The sequence below is a fragment of the Capra hircus genome, chromosome 21 (genome assembly GCF_001704415.2).
Source record: "Capra hircus breed San Clemente chromosome 21, ASM170441v1, whole genome shotgun sequence".
Lineage (NCBI taxonomy): Eukaryota > Metazoa > Chordata > Mammalia > Artiodactyla > Bovidae > Capra > Capra hircus.
Window position 1 is genome coordinate 64,168,404 of NC_030828.1, and position 18,806 is coordinate 64,187,209.

The following is an 18,806-nucleotide window of genomic DNA, read 5'->3' on the forward strand; positions in this document are numbered from 1 at the left end:
ATGCTCACAGCACAATGACATCATCACACTTGCTCTGACAGTGTGAGAATTTTGTTTTGCTGATTACTGCTCTTCATAAAGAAGGAAGTGAGTTTTGGAAATCACTTTCTTTTCATGGAGACTTTAATTGTGGTAGCATTTTTTATAATAATATTTGACCAGCATTTTTTTGAACCTAAGTAGCATTGGAATCCTAAGAAATAATCCAAAGCCTCATCTAGTATTATGGAAGATACTCACCATTTTTAAGTATTTATAATTCTTTATCAGCATGGATTGTTATCATCTTTTCTCAGATCTATGCTAACCCACTTGTAAAAAGTTTGTATGAGAACAGGCCACTCTTTACCATCCCAGAACCACAGTGCCTGGAGTCGACCCAGGCTGTGATTTTTGTTCTTTTGAAAAAGTACAAGAAACTCTGCTTATTTTATCATAGCAAATTGTCCTTGAATGATGTTTTTTGAAATCGTTTTTATTAACACTTAATCACATGTGTACCAGCATGAGCAGTGGATTTCAAAACTAAATAAAGTTGCCAAAGGATTTACCGTTGCAAGTTACAATAAATTTTTAAGAACTCTTATTACAGCATGTTACATATTCCTTACTCCTTAAATTTTACCTGTTTCTGCTATCAGAAGTCATAACAAGTAAAGAGTAAAGTACCCAGTAGTCTTTTTTATTTTTTTATTTTGTCCAGAAAAAAAAGTGCCTCATTGTAGGTTTTTTTTTTCCAGTTGGATAATTCTTTACAGCATTGTGTTATTTTCTGCTGTATAACAGAGTGACTCAGCTTCACCTATACATACGGCCCCCTCCTCTTGGACCTCCCTGCCACCCCTCCATCCCCATCCCACCCATCTAAGTCACCACAGAACACCCAGCTGTTCCTTTTTTTTTTTTTTTAATAACCTTACTCTTGCTCATTCTTTTAAGGTATATAAAATGTTTGGAGTTTAAACATAAGATTTGGGGTTTGGCTCATTCACTCAAGTACTTTGTCTCCTTGTTACGTGTGTGTGTGTGTGTGTGTCATTATGATAGGAGCTGTTATCATGATAAGTAAACACATGTCTTGAACTAGTAATTAAATGACACCTGAAATCTTTTCCATGCAGATTCCAGAACAGTTTGGCCCCATACGGACAGTGGCCGAAGGAAAAGGCGATGTGATATTGATAGGCACGACCAGAAACTTTGTTCTGCAGGGGACGCTGTCGGGGGACTTCACACCCATCACTCAGGTAGGCATCAAGCATCTTCATGTTGTAGAATATAAGTCAGGGCCTCCCTGGTGGCTCAGATGGCCAAGAATCTGCCTGCATTGCAGGAGACCCAGGTTCAATCCCTGGGTTGGGAGGATCCCCTGGGGAAGGGAATGGTAACCCACTCCAGTATTCTTGCCTGGAGAATCCCATGGACAGAGGAGCCTGGCAGGCTATACAGTTCACGGGGTCACAGAGAGTCGGATACGACTGAGCAACTAACACTTTCACTTTCATAAGACGGCATTACGAAGAGGAGACTCTTCCTGTGTTTTATATTAACATTCCCTTCCTCAGCTTCAGTGGGAGGAAGAGAAGTGGATGGGGACAGTTCCAGAGCCTGTAGTGAGCCGTGGTGCTCTGTGGGGCCCCCGTGTGCTGGTGGTGATGTTTCAGGGGCGTCCGTCTGTCTCGGTTCTTTGCAGGGTCACACTGATGAGCTCTGGGGCCTGGCCATCCATGCCTCCAAACCTCAGTTCTTGACCTGTGGGCACGACAGGCATGCCACCCTGTGGGATGCTGTTGACCACCGGCCCATCTGGGACAAAGTTATAGAGGTAGGCCTGCATGTCCTAGTCCATCTTTGTTATAAAAATTCATCTGCAACACATTGGTTTATTTTTTTTTTGCATGAGATTAATGGTGGTATAAATTTGTCCCAAAGAAAGTGTCACTTAATTTATCGCCTTCAAATTGCTTTGCTTTAAACACCACCTCAAGGGGTCTCATTCATGTATTTCTGAAGTTTACCAGTGCTTTTTCAGACAGCACGTACGCCTTTGTGATTGGTTGTTGGGATTCCTGAGTGTAGTCTCTTCTGGCTGAAAAGCTGAGGAACCCTTGTTAGGAGCCTATATTCTATTTACAGAACACCTCTTTGATGGGAATGGATTAGCTGTTCTAACAGCATCCAGTTTATCTCTGCACTTTGAGTTTGATGGTACAGGTCAAGTTTAAAGTCAGCACATCTCTGAGTTTGCAAAAGGAACTCCGATCGTACATCAGAGTGCTGAAGGATCCTCTCCCTACATGCCAGGCAGCAGTGTCGGCATTTACTGAGCACTGTTTGCATACTGAGCCTTGCAGTGTGTTACTGCTCATCCTGACAGCAGCCTTGCAAGGTGAAGTTTTTAACCTTGATTTTAGTGATTAGGAGATTGGCGCTCAGAGAAGTCAGATGGCTTGGCAAATCAGTGTTTACACCCTGCTCGGTTCACACCCGATGCCAGGGTCTTCTGCTGCATCTGTAGTGATTCATAGCACCTCCCGTGTTGCTTGCACCATTCATGACACATGACAGCCTGGGTGAGGGGCAGCCCCTCTGCAGACCCCGCCACGAGTCCTCTCGACACCCGTGGAGTCGCCGGCACTTCGTGTGCTGGGTCCATTTTCAGCCCTTCGGTTTTGGAGGAAATCTGCAAGTGAATGGAGGTGACTGGTCACTGGGGATGTTGAACACTGGGATGATGGGCCGTGGGGAGGTGACTCTGGCACCAGAGGGGTTGGTGCACAGCTGGCAACCGGGAATCCGCAACAGTGGTCCGGGAGAGCGACCTTCCCTGCAGCCTCGGTCCACATGGCAGCCCGGCTGAGAGCCTTGCCAGCTACTCCAGCACCAGACTGTCAACCCACCCAGCCTGGCATCACAGCATGGGTGCTAAACCGAACACCAAGAAGATCTTAAGCCCTAGCTCCTTCGCTCACTGGCCGTGTGACTGGGCAGACGCACTCAAGTATCTTCCTCTCAAAACGTCACGAGCCTCAAATGAGCTGCACAGTAAAGCCTCCAGTGCACGTGATTTCTGTCTGTGGAGGCCCCGAGCTTCATCACAGCTCCCACTTCGGAAAAGCATGGCAGGAATGTAATCCGGCTTCCCAGGTGGTGCTAGTGGTAAAGAACCCACCTGCTAGTGCAGGAGACATAAGAGATGTGGGTTTGGTCCCTGGGTCAGGAAGATCCCCTGGAGAAGTGATTGGCAACCCACTGGAGTATTCTTGCCTGGAGAATCCCATAGACAGAAGAGCCTGGGCGGCTGTAGTCCATGGGGGTCACAAGAAGTTGGACATGACTGAAGTGACTTAGCACACAATATAATCAGTCCCTGCAGTTTCCTTCCTGTCTCTTTTTCTCTCTTTTTTTTTCCAGTTTATCCGGTGGCATCTCAGTGCCTCCATTTCCACGTCCAGGGTTACTGCTTTCTTGGTCTTCCTGTGATTAATCTCTTTTTTCAGTTCATCCTAAGTACTCCTACCAAGTCACCTAAAACACAGATTCAATCACATCACTCTTTTCAGTGAAAGGAAAGAGTCCGTCTCACTGTGTCTTTCCTGGTGATCACGGAGCTTGACCTGGCCATGCAGCCCACTTTACTAGCATCGTCCATATCGTTTCCCGTTCCCTACCCTGTAGGTCCTGCATTGAGACACCAGTGACTCTCCCTTATTGTTGTTGTTCAGTTTCTAAGTCATGTCCAGGTCTCTGCGACCCCACGTACTGCACCTTGCTAGGCTTCCCTGTCCTTTGCTATCTCCCGGAGTTTGCTCAAATTCATGTCCATAGAGTCGGTGGTGCCATCCAATTATCTCATCCTCTGTCACCCCCTTCTCCTCCTGCCCTCAATCTTACGCAGCATCAGGGTCTTTACCAATGAGTCGGCTCTTCCCATCAGGTGGCCAAAGGATTGGAGCCTCAGCTTTACCATCAGTCCTTCCAATGACTACTCAGCACTAATTTCCTTTAAGACTGACTGGTTTGATCTCCTTGCAGTCGAAGGGGCTCTCAAGTCTTCTCCAGCACTCTGCTCCAAACTGTGTTGCTTCTATGTCCTTGATCGTATTCTTGTCCCCTAAGACCCCATCCAAATAAATACTGGTGTGTCCACGTCCGCCTTCACCAGCGGCACTTCTTCCTGCACCAGAAGGCCCGAGTCAAGGGCCCGCAGCGCCAGGATGCCGCAGCCCAGCTCCCCGTCTGACGTCACCTAGCGCTCCCTCTCCCTTGTGCTTTATCTTTCCCGTCAGCCTTGCTCCACCTTGTTAGTAATGAACCCGCGCGTGTCTCCCTGGCGCCAAGTCTGGCATGTGCCTCGCTCATCTCAAGAGCCCTCGAGGGTTGCCAGGTGCCCTGCACCTGCTGGGAGGCGCTCATCCGGTGCTGGCCTTGGGTGCAGGGGTCATATTTCCAGACAGATGGAGCAAAGCTTCCCATTCAGCATGGGGGCTCAACCAAAGGGACTTCCAAGACTTGGAGCAAGAGCCTGTCTTTTTGGTCTGTCATCTGATTACTGTAGATATGAAAGGATATAAGATAGAACGGACTTCCCTCACAGCTCAGTTGGTAAAGAAACCGCCTGCACTGCAGGAGACCCCAGTTCAATTCCCTAGTTCGGGTCGGGAAGATCCACCGGAGAAGGGATAGACTACCCACTCCAGTGTTCTTGGGCTTCCCTGGTGGCTTAGCTGGTAAAGAATTCATCTGCAGTGCAGGAGACCTGGGTTCAATCCCCGGGTTGGGAAGATCCCCTGGAGAGGGGAAAGGCTACCCACTCCAGTATTCTGGCCTGGAGAATTTCATGGACTATATAGTCCATGGAGTCGCAAAGAGTCAGACATCACTGAGCGACTTTCACTTTCTACTTTGAAGATAGGATGAGAGAGACTTTCCTGGTAGTCCAGTGCGTGGGACTCCACGCTTCCACTGCAAAGGACGTGGGTTCAATCCCTGGTCGGGGAACTGAGATACCTCTTGGCACGAGACAAAGTCAAAAATTTTTTTTTAAAAAAACTGAAGACAGAAAGAAAAATTATAAAAAGATAAAATTGTATTATTTTTGAGACATGACCTCCATTAAAGTAGGGAAGCATTTCCCTCTCTGAAGAAAAAAAAAAAGAGGTGTTTTTTTTTAATGGGGCCACGTAGCCCTAGGGATTAGAGCTGTGCTTGTGTGTGTGTTTATGTAATCGCGCTGTGTCTGGCCATCAATTTATACTTCCTTTACAACATTTTAGGATCCAGCTCAGTCTTCTGGTTTTCATCCTTCAGGGTCTGTGGTTGCAGTCGGAACACTGACTGGGAGGTAAGTGCGTGTTGATGTGTCGTGAGCTTTCAGAGTTCCTGGGAAAGAGGCTTGTTGTCTGTGTTTCCCCAATGACTGGTCAGGGTAGCCCTTGGCTGCCTCGCTCAACATCTAATGACTGCCTAGGAATTAACGTCAGAACTCGGAAGTGAAACCTGAGACAGTGGTCCTTCCCTTTTCGGACCTTGGGAGAACCTAAAGTTGGCTGTGGTCCCATCTCCCAGAGGAGGCCCCACCCCCATGCGCAGACGGTTGTGGGGCTCCTTGGTGTCAAAACATTGAGGGTTTTACGATGCTTTTTCCTGCTGCCTTTCAAAATTTTAAAAACTGCCCAGTCCGTGAGCCTCGTGTTTGACTCAGCTAACCCTCACTTGCCAAGTGCCTCCGATAGGCCGGGCGGCAGATCTGTGCCTGAATCCCAGTGTCACCACCTACTGCAGTGTGTCTTTGAGCCAGTTACATGACCTCTATGTTTGTTTCTTCCTCTGTGAATGGTGGCAGTATATGTGCCTTGCCAAACACGTATGATTAAGGGAGATAGAATATGAAGCGGCTCCTGGGGTTGCCTGGTAGGCAGCTTTGGTGGTTATTATTGTCATTGTTTTGTAAGGTTTGATTGTGCATCTATATTGTCTGTGATGCTGTCTACACTTACTGTAGCTTGATTCACATACTATCAGTGCTTCCTGCTCTCCAAAGAGTGTGCCGCTCGTGGACAGGAAAGTGGGCAGGGGGCACCCAGGGCTTGGGGAGTAAGAGTAGGAACTGTTCAGTATAAAGTCGCTACAGGGATGTGTTATACAGCACAGGGAGCATAGTCGATATCTTATAATAATGATAAATGGGGTATAAGCTTTACAAATTGTGAATCACTATATTGTACACTTGTAACTTACATAATATCGTACAGCGTACATTGTACCTGCTTCAGAAGCGAGCATACCACTTAGATTATGTTGTTAGGACTGTAGCATGCGTATAAAGAAAGAGTTGCCACTCATAAGTCATAGGTGGCAACATTTTGAGAGTTGAGCACCTATCGAACAGAATTCTTCATGAATTCTGCAAAGCCACACACGCGTGCATGCCCACATACATGCACACACACACACACTCCTCTGACCTCTCTTAGAGACCACTGAAGCTTCTGACTCAAGCAGGCTCTGATGAATGGCCGCCAGCCAGTTATCGTCATCAGCTGCATGCTGACTCTGTGGCAGGACAGAGCATGGAACGAGGCCAGACGGTCAAAATCACAGACAGCGTCCTGTGGGTGGAAGAGGGATGGACACACATCTCTACATCCCTCCCCTCCGTTCATGCTCCCCCCACCTCTAGTCCTGGTCCTGTGCTTAGCTCTCAATGGGGAAGCTTAACACGGTGTTTAGAGGCGTGGCTAGTCCCTACAGTCTCTCTGCTGCTTATATTCTGACCTGTGTTCAGGTTAAATAGCACATTAAAGATAAATGTGGAGAAGAAAATAGCAACCCACTCCCATATTCTTGGCTGGAAAATCCCACAGACAGGAGCCTGTAGGGCTACAGTTAATGGTGTTGCACAGTCGAACACGACTGAGCGACTAACACTAACACAGAAAGTCGCAAAGAAGCAAAGCTGAGAAGCCAAATCTAGGTGTCAGGGGCCACCCAGCCCTATTGAGTGGTGCTGATTAGGGCCCGGAGTGGATAGCAACACTGGCTCGGTGGGCACGCTGATGAATGGATGGCATCAAAGTTTGCAACGGCAGCAGCAGGGTGCCCTTGTTCCCTTTCACCCCTGAAAACACTCCTGCCGCCACCTGAGAACGTATGGGCAGGAGAGTTCAATCTGCACTGTTTCACATCCTGACCAAGCACCATGTCCTAATTAGAGGATTCGGAGCACTTCCAAGTCCAGTTACAATTTGACTGGTTGGATCCTGAGCCTGCAAAGCCATTCTGGGCCCTTACCTTACAGTTGAGGAAACTGAGCCCAGAGAAGCTTAATTCAAAGACCAGTCCTCTACTCAACCTTCTGCCATCCTCTGAGTCATTTCTTTCACCTGCTGGTTGCATACCAGCTTCGCAGAAGGTCAGAGGCTGACCCAGCTCTGCTTGTGTCAGCCCTGAGGTTGTCCTGGCCCCAGCCTGCTGGACCCTTTCTGCCTGCCCCGGGCCAGATCTCTCGGTAAGCTCATACAGTGGCCCCCTTGTCGCTTGCTCTGGCCACAGGCCCGGGGTTAGATGCCGGTCCATCTTCCCTGCCCAGGGTTTTCTCTGCTTTCATATGTAAATGACAAAACTCTAACATTGAGGAGCCCTGCCATGACGTCAGTAGCTAAATTCTTTCCCATGATAGCCAGTCAGCTGCTCCTTTCTTTCGGAAATGTTCACATGCAGGACATTTTCTTTACACGAAAGCTGGGAATAAGCATTCTTGTTAAGCAAATACAGAGCATTTTTAAGCTCTGAATCGTTTTTAATAGCCTGGCTGTGACTGTCATCGTCTGACTTCACATTCTCACTAAGCAGCTGATCTGTACTTTTCCTCATGTTTACGCAGGTGGTTTGTGTTTGACACAGAAACGAAAGACCTGGTCACCGTCCACACAGATGGAAATGAACAGCTCTCCGTGATGCGTTACTCCCCAGGTTAGAATACGGACCGTTCACTGTAAAACTCCAAGAGATAGAGCCCTGCATAGATGTCTCTAAAGAAAAACATTCACAGGCCCCCTCCAGAGTGAAATTTACAGCGCACCTGTATGTAATTGTGACACCTGGGGGCTTCCCCCTCCCTCCTTTGGAGCACTGTGCTTGTGTGGTTTTATCTGTTTCTGCATGTCAAGAAGAACCTGTGTTAACATTTATAACAGCTTCTCGTGCACCCGTGGTTTTTTTTTTTAGTATTTATTTATTTGTCTGCATCAGGTCCAGCTGCAGTAATCAGGATTTCACTGAGGCACACAGACTTCTCTCTAGTGACGGTGCACAGGCTTAGTTACCCCCGTGGTGTGTGGGATCTTAGTTCCCTGACCAGGGATCGAACCCAGGTCCCCACATTGGCAGGCAGACTGCCAACCACTGGACCGCCAGGGACGTCCCCACTCAGGCCTTCTTGACAGATGCTTTTGGAGCAGGTTGCCTGGGTGTTTTGTTTTTTGGTTTTAACTCTTTGTTGTGGAAAATTTTCAAGCATGGACAAAACTAGAAGAGCGTAGTGAGTTCCATGTACCTATTCCCCGGCTTCAGCGTTTAGCCCTTTGTTCACCCATAGCTCCACCCACTGGCCCCTCCCATGTTGTCTGAAGCCCGGTCCCAGAGGTCTTCTCCTTTCCTCTGTTCCTGTTAACATATAGAGGCATCTGGGGACTTCCCTGGTGGGGAAGTGATCAGGACCCTGTGCTCCCTGTGCCTGGTCAGAGGAGTAAGACCCCACAAGACGCCTGGTGGAGTCAAATATATATACACATATATCTTTATATGGAGAGAAAGAACTGTATATATATGGAGAGAGAAATCAAAAAAGATGAGGACTTTTAACAGCTTTATTAAGGTATAATTTACGTACAATAGTTTACCATTTATGAATGTACAATCGGTGATTCTTAGTAAATCTGTAGAGCAGTGTAGCCATCACCACCATCTAGTTTTAGAACCTTTCCATCACCCCCAAAAGGTCCTTTCCTGCCCAGTAGTAACTCATCTCCACTCCCAGTCCCAGCTCTAGGCAACCATGGATTTGCTGTTCAGTGTCTATAAATTGCCTTTTCTGGGCATTTCCTATCAGTGGAGTCCTACAGCACGTAGCCCGTTGCATCTGGCTTCTTTTACTTAGAATAACGTTTGTGAGATTATTCATGTTACTGTATATGTATCAGTAGTTTATCCCCTTTTGACGTTTTAGCGTGTAGCGTGTTTGCTTTGTCCACTTAACAGAGATCATGGAATTGTTTCTGTGTTCTGGATGTTATCAATAATGCTGAGAACATTGATCATGTGTCAGTTTTGGCAGGGCTTTTTTTTTTTTTTGGCTATGCCAAGCAGCTCAGGGGGTCTTAGCTCCCTGGCCAGATAATGAACCCAGGTCCTTGGCAGTGAAAGCACAGAGTCCCAACCACTGGACCTCGGGGAAGTCATCATATGTCCATTTTGTACTCATGTTAGTCGCTCAGTTGTATCCGACTCTTTGTGACCCCAAGGACTGTAGCCCACCAGGCTCCTCTGTCCATGGGATTCTCCAGGCAAGAACACTGGAGTGGGTTGCCATGCCCTCCTCCAGGGCATCTTCCCGGCCCAGGGATCGAGCCCGGGTCTCCTGCATTTCAGGCGGATTCTTTACTGTCTGAGCCACCGGGGAGGCCCCTTTTGTACTTATAAGTCTTTTTAATCCATACGTGCTCCCTCCCTCCTCCTCTCTGTGACTCTCTCTCTGTCTCTCTCTCTGACACACACGCCATCCTCGCTTGTGGTTTATGTGTTGACGAAGCTCGTTTTTCCCGGAGCCATTTCCACACCCTGGGTTTTGCCGAGTGCATCTCTGTGCTTCACACAGCCCTCTGTCCTCACACCTCTGTCTGCCCTCACACGTCCCCCGTCCCCACACGTCCATCTGTCCCCGTATTTCCCATAAAGGCAGTTGGAATCCAGACCCTCCTCCGGCTCAGTGCATCCGGTCTTTTCCTCCTACCCGAGACTCGGGAGCCTGCTCATCTCGCTTTCTGTGCTTTTAGGGCCATCGCTGCACAACGCTCGATCCCTAAACAGGGGCAGATGATTGGTTTTCCTATTTTAGCCTTTCTTCATTTGTCAGATATAATGCGCCTATGAAGAGTGACTTCTCTTCATCCGTAATGTTAATACCTCTTTGTTGCCTAAACAGTCTACTATTTTGTTAGCATGACCGAGATATACGGCAGAGTTCACATAGGAAGTCAAGATAGACGCTTGGTTTCTTTCACTTTATTTAGCAGTTTCAGGAGAATGAGTTTGTTCTCTGTTCGCTTTAACAATGATCAGTTGTTGTCAGTGGCGGTAGCTTCGGTGTCATTATGAACTTAAGTGTTTTTGGTATGTTTCAATCTGTGATGGTTATGATAGGTGAAACAATTTATCCATCATTGGCCACTTCAGGTTGGTTCCTGAGTCTTTCTGACAACATGGGTGCTGGAAATGCTCATGGCAAATGGGTGCCGTAAGCGGCCTCCCAGGTGGCTCAGTGATAAAGAATTTGCCTGCAATGCAGGAGATGCGGTTTGATCCCTGGTCCATGAAGATCCCCTGGAGAAGGAAATGGCAACCCACTCCAGAGTTCGTGCCTGAGAAATCTCATGGACAGAGGAGCCTGGCAGGCTACAGTCCATGGGGTCGCAAAGAGTCGGACACAACTGAGTGACTAAACAACCAGGTAGGATGTTGTTTCTAAGCCTCAACACTTATGCCTGTGCTTCAGGAAGCACTCTTCTTCTGTGATCCGCAGGACATTCAGCTCTGTGGACACTCTTGGAAAAAGCGATTTCAGTCCTGGGAAATACTTGGCTAAGACTGAATTACCATCACCAGGGGTATCGGGTTCATTCAAAAGCAATATTGTCTCTCTGAAATAATTCGTGGCTATTTTTTCTACATCTGTGATGACCATTAGCATTATCCTTTGCCATTGCTAAAATGGTTATTCTTAACGAATGAAGCGTAACCTTGCCTTTCCTTGCAGATGGGAATTTCTTAGCCATAGGCTCCCACGACAACTGCATCTATATATATGGAGTCAGTGACAACGGGAGGAAGTACACGCGTGTCGGCAAGTGCTCGGTGAGCACGCGGGTCACTCCTCGGGGGTCTCTGCGGTCATTCGACACGTCCGGTCAGCGTGGGCGGGAATCTGTGAGGCGAGTGAGGCTCACCCAGTTTTCCCTCTCCCAGGGTCATTCCAGCTTCATCACCCACCTGGACTGGTCTGTCAACTCACAGTTCCTCGTGTCGAATTCCGGAGATTACGAAATCCTCTACTGTGAGTGGCTCCCCAGGCCTGGCCTGGGCGCACACCTCCTGGAGCTCCACTCTGACTCCAAATGGGGCCTCCTGCAGAGACCCACCGCCTGCCCGCGTTTCTTGGCCTCAAATCCTCCTCTGCTCAGCAGAGGAGGCAGGCTGGACAACCCTCTGCTTGGCACTGAGATACTTGGGGGTCGGGCCCCGAAGAGGGAAGGCCCGGCCCTGCAGGGAGAGGCAGAAAGAGGGGTCAGAGCTGTGCCAGCGAGAGGGCGAGAGCCCTGTGAAGGCATCACCCTTCCCAGCTGACACCATGAGGTCTCCCCTGCTGAGTGGACAGCAGCCCCCGGGGCCCCGGCTCCTTCTCCCCCCGCCTCTCCCGGCCAAGCTAGAGCCTGGGCAGGCCCAGGCCACATGCGAGTGATGGGCGGTGCAGGCTGCATGGCGTGCACTGGTGCCCCTGCCATCCATCAGGCACCTGCCATGTGCTGAGCGCAGCGGTCCCAGGTGGCCCACAGCATGTTCCAGCTCTTCCTGTTCCGGAGACAAGGACATGTCGGCTCCGATACCAGGGCACAGACATCAAGAGCCAGTGGGTGGGGAGGTGGGCACCCCCGTGTTGAGAGAGAGGAGGAAAGGGGTCTCCCTTGGGCGGAGCAGGCGACCCTGCCCGATGCAGGGCCGAAGTGGGGGATGGTTTCCAGGGACGGGCTGTGGGTCTAGAATCTTCTCAGACATAGTCTATGAGAGTTGGTCATAGTATGAGCATGGTCTCACTGATCAACTCCTCCAGCGAGAGTTTAGTTGAGGAACACACGAATCACCTGTGAGGTCTCAGGTACTTGTTATGACCAGTTTCCATCAGCTTTCATAACTTGGAGCTGAAAGGATTGTGTGTGTGCATGCACGCATGTGTGTGTTTGTGCATGTGTGTGCACAGGCATATGCCTGTCCCCAAGCCTGTGTTGGGAGAAGGCTGGGGAGCCTGACAGAAGGGGGCAGAGTTGTGTCCAGGGGGACAGTGAGCAGACAGAGGTCTCAGAACCAGAGGTGATCAAAGAAGCCAGACAGGGGAACAGACCCAGAGAAGGAGACGAGCAGAAATGGAAGAAATGAAAGACGGGTCCCCTCCGAGGCCTTGGGGCTTAGGCTGTGAGCACGGTCCCCAGGGGACTGGGAGGTGGACGGTGTCCCTCTCCCAGAGGGCTCTGTAGCCGATGGGGCCTGGCTCTGGGGGCCCAGCCTTGCCCGGGGAGGAGGGGGGCTTTGGCCCAGATGTCACCAGACCTGCATCTGCCCTTCCAGGGGTTCCTTCTGCCTGTAAGCAAGTCGTGAGTGTGGAGACCACGAGAGACATCGAGTGGGCCACGTACACCTGCACGCTGGGGTTCCACGTCTTCGGTAAGGTTTCTGCACCTTTCATTCTGTTCCAACGTAAAATGTGTCTACTTTGAGAATGACTTTCCAATAGTGAAGGAATTTCTTGGTTGGCTTCACACTGCTCTGCTGCTGCGTGGACCCCACGGGACTCAGGACACGCTCCCTGCCTCCCTGGGGAAGGGCCAGGCTTGTCTAGCTATGGCCAGGCAAGAAGAACCAGAGCCCTTTTCTCTTGCACACAACGGGTCCTGAGAGAATTCTGTAGAATCCTCGTATACGCGGTTGTGTCAGACTTCTGAGATCAATGAGCCAGATGTACCTGGGTGCTCAGTCCGTTCAGTCATGTCTGACTCTCTGTGACCCCATGGACTGTAGCCCGCCAGACTCTTCTGTCCGTGGGGATTCTCCAGGAAAGAATACTGGAGTGGGTTACCATGCCCTTCTCCAGAGGATCTTCCCAAGCCAGGGATCCAGCCTACAGTTCTTATGTCTCCTGCACTGGCCGGTGGGCTCTTTACCACCAGCCCCACCTGGGAAGCCCAATGAACCAGATGGCACCCAATCAGTTTATTTGTCACTTGTTAGAGTGATTGTGTTTTTTTGACCCTTTAACTAATTTTTTTACCTCCTTCAAAGTTTAAATTAGGAGTATATTCATAAATGATCTAAAACAAATTACCACCGTTTAGTAGAATTAAAAAGAAAAATGTAGGACCAAAAGTCAGTAAATCGGTCAGAATTCCACAAGTTCCCTTATAGCTGGCGTTTCACCATCTTTTGGTGTTAAATGTTAGAATGCCCTGGGTTTACTCCAGACTTCCTGTTGAGAAAGCCATGTTTGTGCTACTCTCTCATATCCAAAGTTATTGGGACTAATAGGGTTTTCTGGAGCCATGATCAGGAGACCCCAGACAACCCCCCACCTGCCCAGTGCCACCAGGCAGGCAGCAGCCGTGAAGGGCTGACACCAAGGAACACCTGAAAGTCACAGGCAGTCTCAGAAGTTAAAAGTCGTTTGGAGAGACTCTCATATGTAAAGAGTTGCCCCCAAAAGAAAAGTTATGAAACTGCAGGCTAAGGACTAGTCAGCTTCCCATCAGATACTTTGGGGATAAAGGAAAGGCACTGCATCCAGAACCAGGGATTCTGTCCCACTTTCTGCTGTGGCATCAAGAAGGGGCCCCAGAGAGGTGGAAGCCCAGGAGGACTATTACTGCAGCTCTCGTTCAGCAAAACAGGCTTTGCCATGGGGATTTCCAGGGGTGGCCTGCAGGGAAATGATCACCGAGGCTGGGAGCCAAGACAAAGTGTCCCTTGGACCTGGTTTCTAAATCCGGGACGTTTCTGTCCTCATGGGAGTTCGGTGGCCAGTCCCCACGCAGTGTGGCCCTCGTGTTTCCAGTGCTCTCTCTGGGGTCTTTCTTTTAGGAGTGTGGCCAGAAGGCTCAGATGGAACCGACATCAACGCCGCCTCTCGGGCCCACGAGAAAAAACTCCTGTCGACCGGCGACGACTTTGGCAAAGTGCACCTGTTCTCCTACCCCTGCTCACAGTTCCGGGTAGAGTCTCCTTCTCAGATTGCCCCCGACAGGGTGTACTCCCCGACACCGGGCAGCTGGTAGTTGGACAGAAAGGCATCGCGGGTGACAGCACCAGGCGCAAACCAGGCAGCGGTGACATCAGCCAACTGCCCTCCGCAGAGAAGCCTGTCCCCAGCGTGGCTCTGGCTCCTCCCTCCCTGCACTTCCTGGGCCTCACCCCTCTGCCCTCCACCACGGCTCCCTCTACTCTAACCCTGCTGAGCTGAGCCAGCGCCTCGACCGCTCCTCCTCGTCCTCCCCAGACCTGACCTCTCCTTCCGGGAGACCCCTCCCCTCCACCCTCCACCCCTGCAACCAGTTCCCGCTCCTTTGGGGTGCCTAGCGCAGCAGCCTCTGGGGCTGAACTTCTCCTTGCCCACGTCCGTCCCCGCCCCCCAAGACCGGCCTCTCGATGTATTCTGACCCTCCTCCCGGGCTTAGCATTCACTGCCCTCCATGTCTTTCCTCCCAGGCTCCCAGCCACGTGTACAGTGGGCACAGCAGTCACGTCACCAACGTCGACTTCCTCTGCGACGACAGCCACCTCGTCTCCACCGGCGGCAAAGACACGAGCATCATGCAGTGGCGGGTCGTGTAGCCCCGGCAAGCACCGGGGGACACAGAACGGCCGGGGGCACAGACTCGCCTCTCGCTCGGTCACTGTGATTTCTGCTTTGTTTGCAACGTCCTCACAAACCTCAGGAAAACCACGCCCTTTCCCGGTTATCTTAGCTTAGCGGATCGGTGAGCGTCACAGCGGGTCAGCCGTTCAGGTCTCTCTTTCGTTGTACAATATATGAAACATTTAATATAAAAAAGATGCCACGGTTTACATTACAGTGACATTGAGAAGTGACTGGCGTATCCTTCGTAACTTTTCTATGAACTCTTCAAAAACAGTCACAGAATGCCTTCTTCAAAGATTGTATATAGGCTTTAGTGTCTCGCCATCGAGCTTGCTGAGTCACATATTTATGATAACGAGGTACTGAATCGTGATCACTGTTGATTAATTGGTCCTAAAAGGATAAAGCGATGGAGAAGAGAATGGATAACTGATCTGCACAACTGAATCAGGAAATGCAAATAAGACTTTATTTGGTTGACATTTTCTAAGGTTTCGTTCAGTCGTCCCTCTGGGAGACTGGTGAGAAAAGGGGTCGGGTTCTTCTCGTGTCAAGCAAATTCTGCCTCAGATTAACTTAACTATTGCAGCAGGGTACCCAGCCAGGCCTTTCGGAGTCCCTGGACTATCTGCCTAACCACATGCAGTCAGCCGCTTAATGCTACACCAGTCTCATCCCCTCTGTCCCCCATTCACAGACCCGGGTGAGTGGTGGAGACAGTTGGCCACCTCCCTCTGTATATTAATTGGCATGATATGGTATTGTATAGGACTTTAGCAATTCATAATAAATACGTCAGGCTAGGCTTTACTATTTTAATGCTTATGGACATTGTATATTTGTATTTTAAGACCAAGTAGACCAAGTCACAAAGGTCTCTCTCTAGCGTACCATACACCCATGGCCAGGAGAAGTCTGGAAGGCTCCACCAGGTTCTGAAGGCAGCTTCTCTTCCTGTCTTCTGTGCGTGGACAGCCTGTTACACTATGAACTAAGACTGCACTCGGATGGGTAACGCAATAGGTGGCTTACGTTGTCAAGAAGGCCTTATCCATTTCGATTGTGTGACAGATTGAAATCTATTGTTTACATTGGGGAATGTATCTCAGATTTTAAAATAGAAGAGTAATAAACAGACTTAAAGGCGACTATTAAGATTTTTACTTGTTCTAGGCAAGTACACAAATTGAACCGTCGACTCTATAGCACTGGTTGTTTAGAGTGGCTGGTGAAGCTGAACATTGGGAAGCATTTTTTATTACATCTCCAGCCTGCTGCGGAAGTGCCAGGCACCAGTAAACAATATGTATTAAAGATGATTCTGTTTGTATGTATCCTTATCAAATATATTCTATAATGAAATAAAATCTGAAAAGTGAATTTCTTATTGAACCTATAATCGTGAAAGTATATAAATTAAAATATTTAAAATTAGATATGATTCACACTATATTGTGTCATATCCAGATTTTTTTTTTCTCACCTGGGTCACTTGCAAATAAAACTATAGTTTGCATATGGTGTGTCAGCTTTCATCAGATTAGATAACTCTCAAGAACTCAGTTTAGGACTTTCCCTAGTAGTCCAGTGGTTAAGAATCCGCCTGCCCACGCAGGGGGCACGTGTTCGATCCCTGGTCTGGGGAGATCCCACATGCCTCAGGGTGATTAAGCCTGTGCACCATGACTGCTGATCCAACATGCTCTAGAGCCCTTGCTCTGCAACAAGAGAAGCCACCGCGGTGAGAAGTCCTAGCACCGCAATGAAGAATAGCCCTCCACTCGCCGCACCCAGAGAAAGCACGCTCACAGCAACAAAGACCCAGTGCAGCCAAAAATAAAAAATGGAAAGAGTGCAGCTTAATTGTCATATCTAGTTGTTAGTTCACTTGGTTATGTATATACTGGCAAAAATAATGATTTTTTAATTAATAATTGAGGAATAACCAGATCAGAGAAGGGAAAGGAGCCCATTATTGACTTAGAAGTTCTAAGATCTCCTTGTATTTCTATATATGTCCACTGTTTTCGAAGCTCAGTGATGGAAAAGTCATGTATCTGGACTGTTACTGCCACCTTCATACTTGCCTGCATTTTAAACAAAATGCCCAATATAATGCCCAGTATTAGCCTTGCAGGTATTCATTAATGTACTGAGCAGTAGTCATGTGCCACCACTCACCACCTCTCAGGCAGACAGGCCTAGGACCCCAGGGTTCTGCTGGAACAGGAGGCCCCAGGAGCACAGCCAGATGCGTTCCTCCCAGTGGCCTGTGGCCACATCAGCTCTCAGTCTGACTGCAGAGACTGACAGGTGAGGGGCTGAGACTCTAACTTAGTGAAGTGACGGTGGCGTGGACTGGGGTGCAGGCAGTGAACAGGGGGGAGGCAAATGGATTGTCAAGAGAGGTTTCTGGGGTGACGTCGGCAGGGGGCCTGGTGATAGGTGGGGTGGGGGCGGTGGGTGAGGCCCAGGCCCCTGACTGTCCTCTGGGCAGATGTCAGTGCCGTTGACTAAGGTGGGGAGCACTGCAAGCTTGAAAGAGGATGATGGGGGGCCTGGGGCGGTTGGGGTGAAGTCAGGAGCCCTCCGAGACATCCAAGTGTAGTGCGGGCAGGCGTTCGGCCAGCAGGTGCAGGACGCAAGTCTGGCTGGAGAGCGCACTGTGAGTGACGCTCTCCGCGGGAGGCCGGCAGTGGCTGAATCTGGGTGTGGCTGAATCTGCAGATGCTGGGCAACCAGGGCAAGGAGTAGGGGTGGGGGGTCCTCAGATGACTTTGAGGGTGGGTAAAACGAGTGATCAGAGAGGAAGGAGAAAAGCCAGCAGAGGGCTTGGGTGCGGCAGAAACCAGATTGGCACTGAGGGCTCAGTGGCTGGGTGGCTTGACTCTCGGTGCTTGCTCTGGAGCCACTGTGGGCCCTTTACTTGTTAAGCAAACAGCTTTCCAGCATCTGTGTGCAGAGTGCTGCTGGGCAGGGGATCAAAACACATCAAAACATGCTAGGAGAGCATCGGCAGATGGAGGAGAGAGGGCACGAGGTCAGGGGTGAAAGCGTGGGCTCGGGGGCCTCCAGGGCCAGCTGGAGCCAGTGGTGGGGAAGTTCAGCAGATTCCGGCATCCGTGAGCTTACATCTGTGGTTTCCACTGGGCGAGTACACCCTAACAGCAGGGCGGGAGGGGCGGTCTGTGGTTCACTGGAAAGCCCCCTTAGGAATCTTCTCACGCCTCCCCCCACCACCCCTTTTTGCATTTTACTTGCACTTCCAGACGTTGTGCGTTTGGCCCTATTGGTCATTTTTTCTGTAATTTGGAAACGGGCTACCCTGGTGGCTGAGATAGTAAAGAATCTGCCTGCAATGCAGGAGTTCAGTCCTTGGGTTGAGAAAATCCCCTGGAGAAGGAAATGACAACCCACTCCAGTATTTTCTTGCCTGGAAAATTCCATGGACAGAGAAGGCTGGCAAGCTACAGTCCATGGAGTTGCAAAGAGCTGGACACGACTGGCTGACTAACACACCATCATCTGGTCTTTGACGCAGAAGAGCGCACAGAAGAAATAATTTGTGGAGACCCCCTGGCTTCTTCAGAGGGAGTCCGTCCAGTGCAGAATCTGGGAGGCAGCTTTTTGGTGAAAGTGAGCAGATAAGTGTGTGCCTCTTACAAAGGAGAAACTGACTCCAGGCTACTCTTCATAGTTATTCAGTTGTCAAGTCATGTCCGACTCTGCAAATCCATGACCTGCAGCACTCCAGGCTTTCCTGTCCTTTAACTATCTCCCTGAGTTTGCTCAGACTCATGTCCATTGAGTCAACGATGCCATCCAACCATCATCTCATCCTCTGTTGGCCCCCTTCTCCTCTTGCCCGCGATCTGTCCCAGGATCAGGGTCTTTCCCAATGGGTCTT

At 49.7% G+C, this 18,806-nt stretch overlaps 1 protein-coding gene across 7 annotated transcripts in view; it reads left to right on the forward strand.

Annotated features, from left to right (window-relative positions):
* EML1 (echinoderm microtubule associated protein like 1) overlaps positions 1-16,349 on the forward strand; it is a 194,799-nt gene extending 178,450 nt beyond the window's left edge. For all 7 annotated transcript variants that reach the window (XM_018066342.1, XM_018066345.1, XM_018066339.1 and 4 more), the window contains 9 exons: positions 1,122-1,247; positions 1,694-1,825; positions 5,277-5,344; positions 7,886-7,974; positions 11,036-11,133; positions 11,245-11,332; positions 12,619-12,714; positions 14,122-14,252; positions 14,746-16,349. In XM_018066342.1, coding sequence (XP_017921831.1) covers positions 1,122-1,247; positions 1,694-1,825; positions 5,277-5,344; positions 7,886-7,974; positions 11,036-11,133; positions 11,245-11,332; positions 12,619-12,714; positions 14,122-14,252; positions 14,746-14,871 — 954 coding nt within the window. In that variant the 3' untranslated portion in view covers positions 14,872-16,349. The remainder of the gene's footprint in view (positions 1-1,121; positions 1,248-1,693; positions 1,826-5,276; positions 5,345-7,885; positions 7,975-11,035; positions 11,134-11,244; positions 11,333-12,618; positions 12,715-14,121; positions 14,253-14,745) is intronic.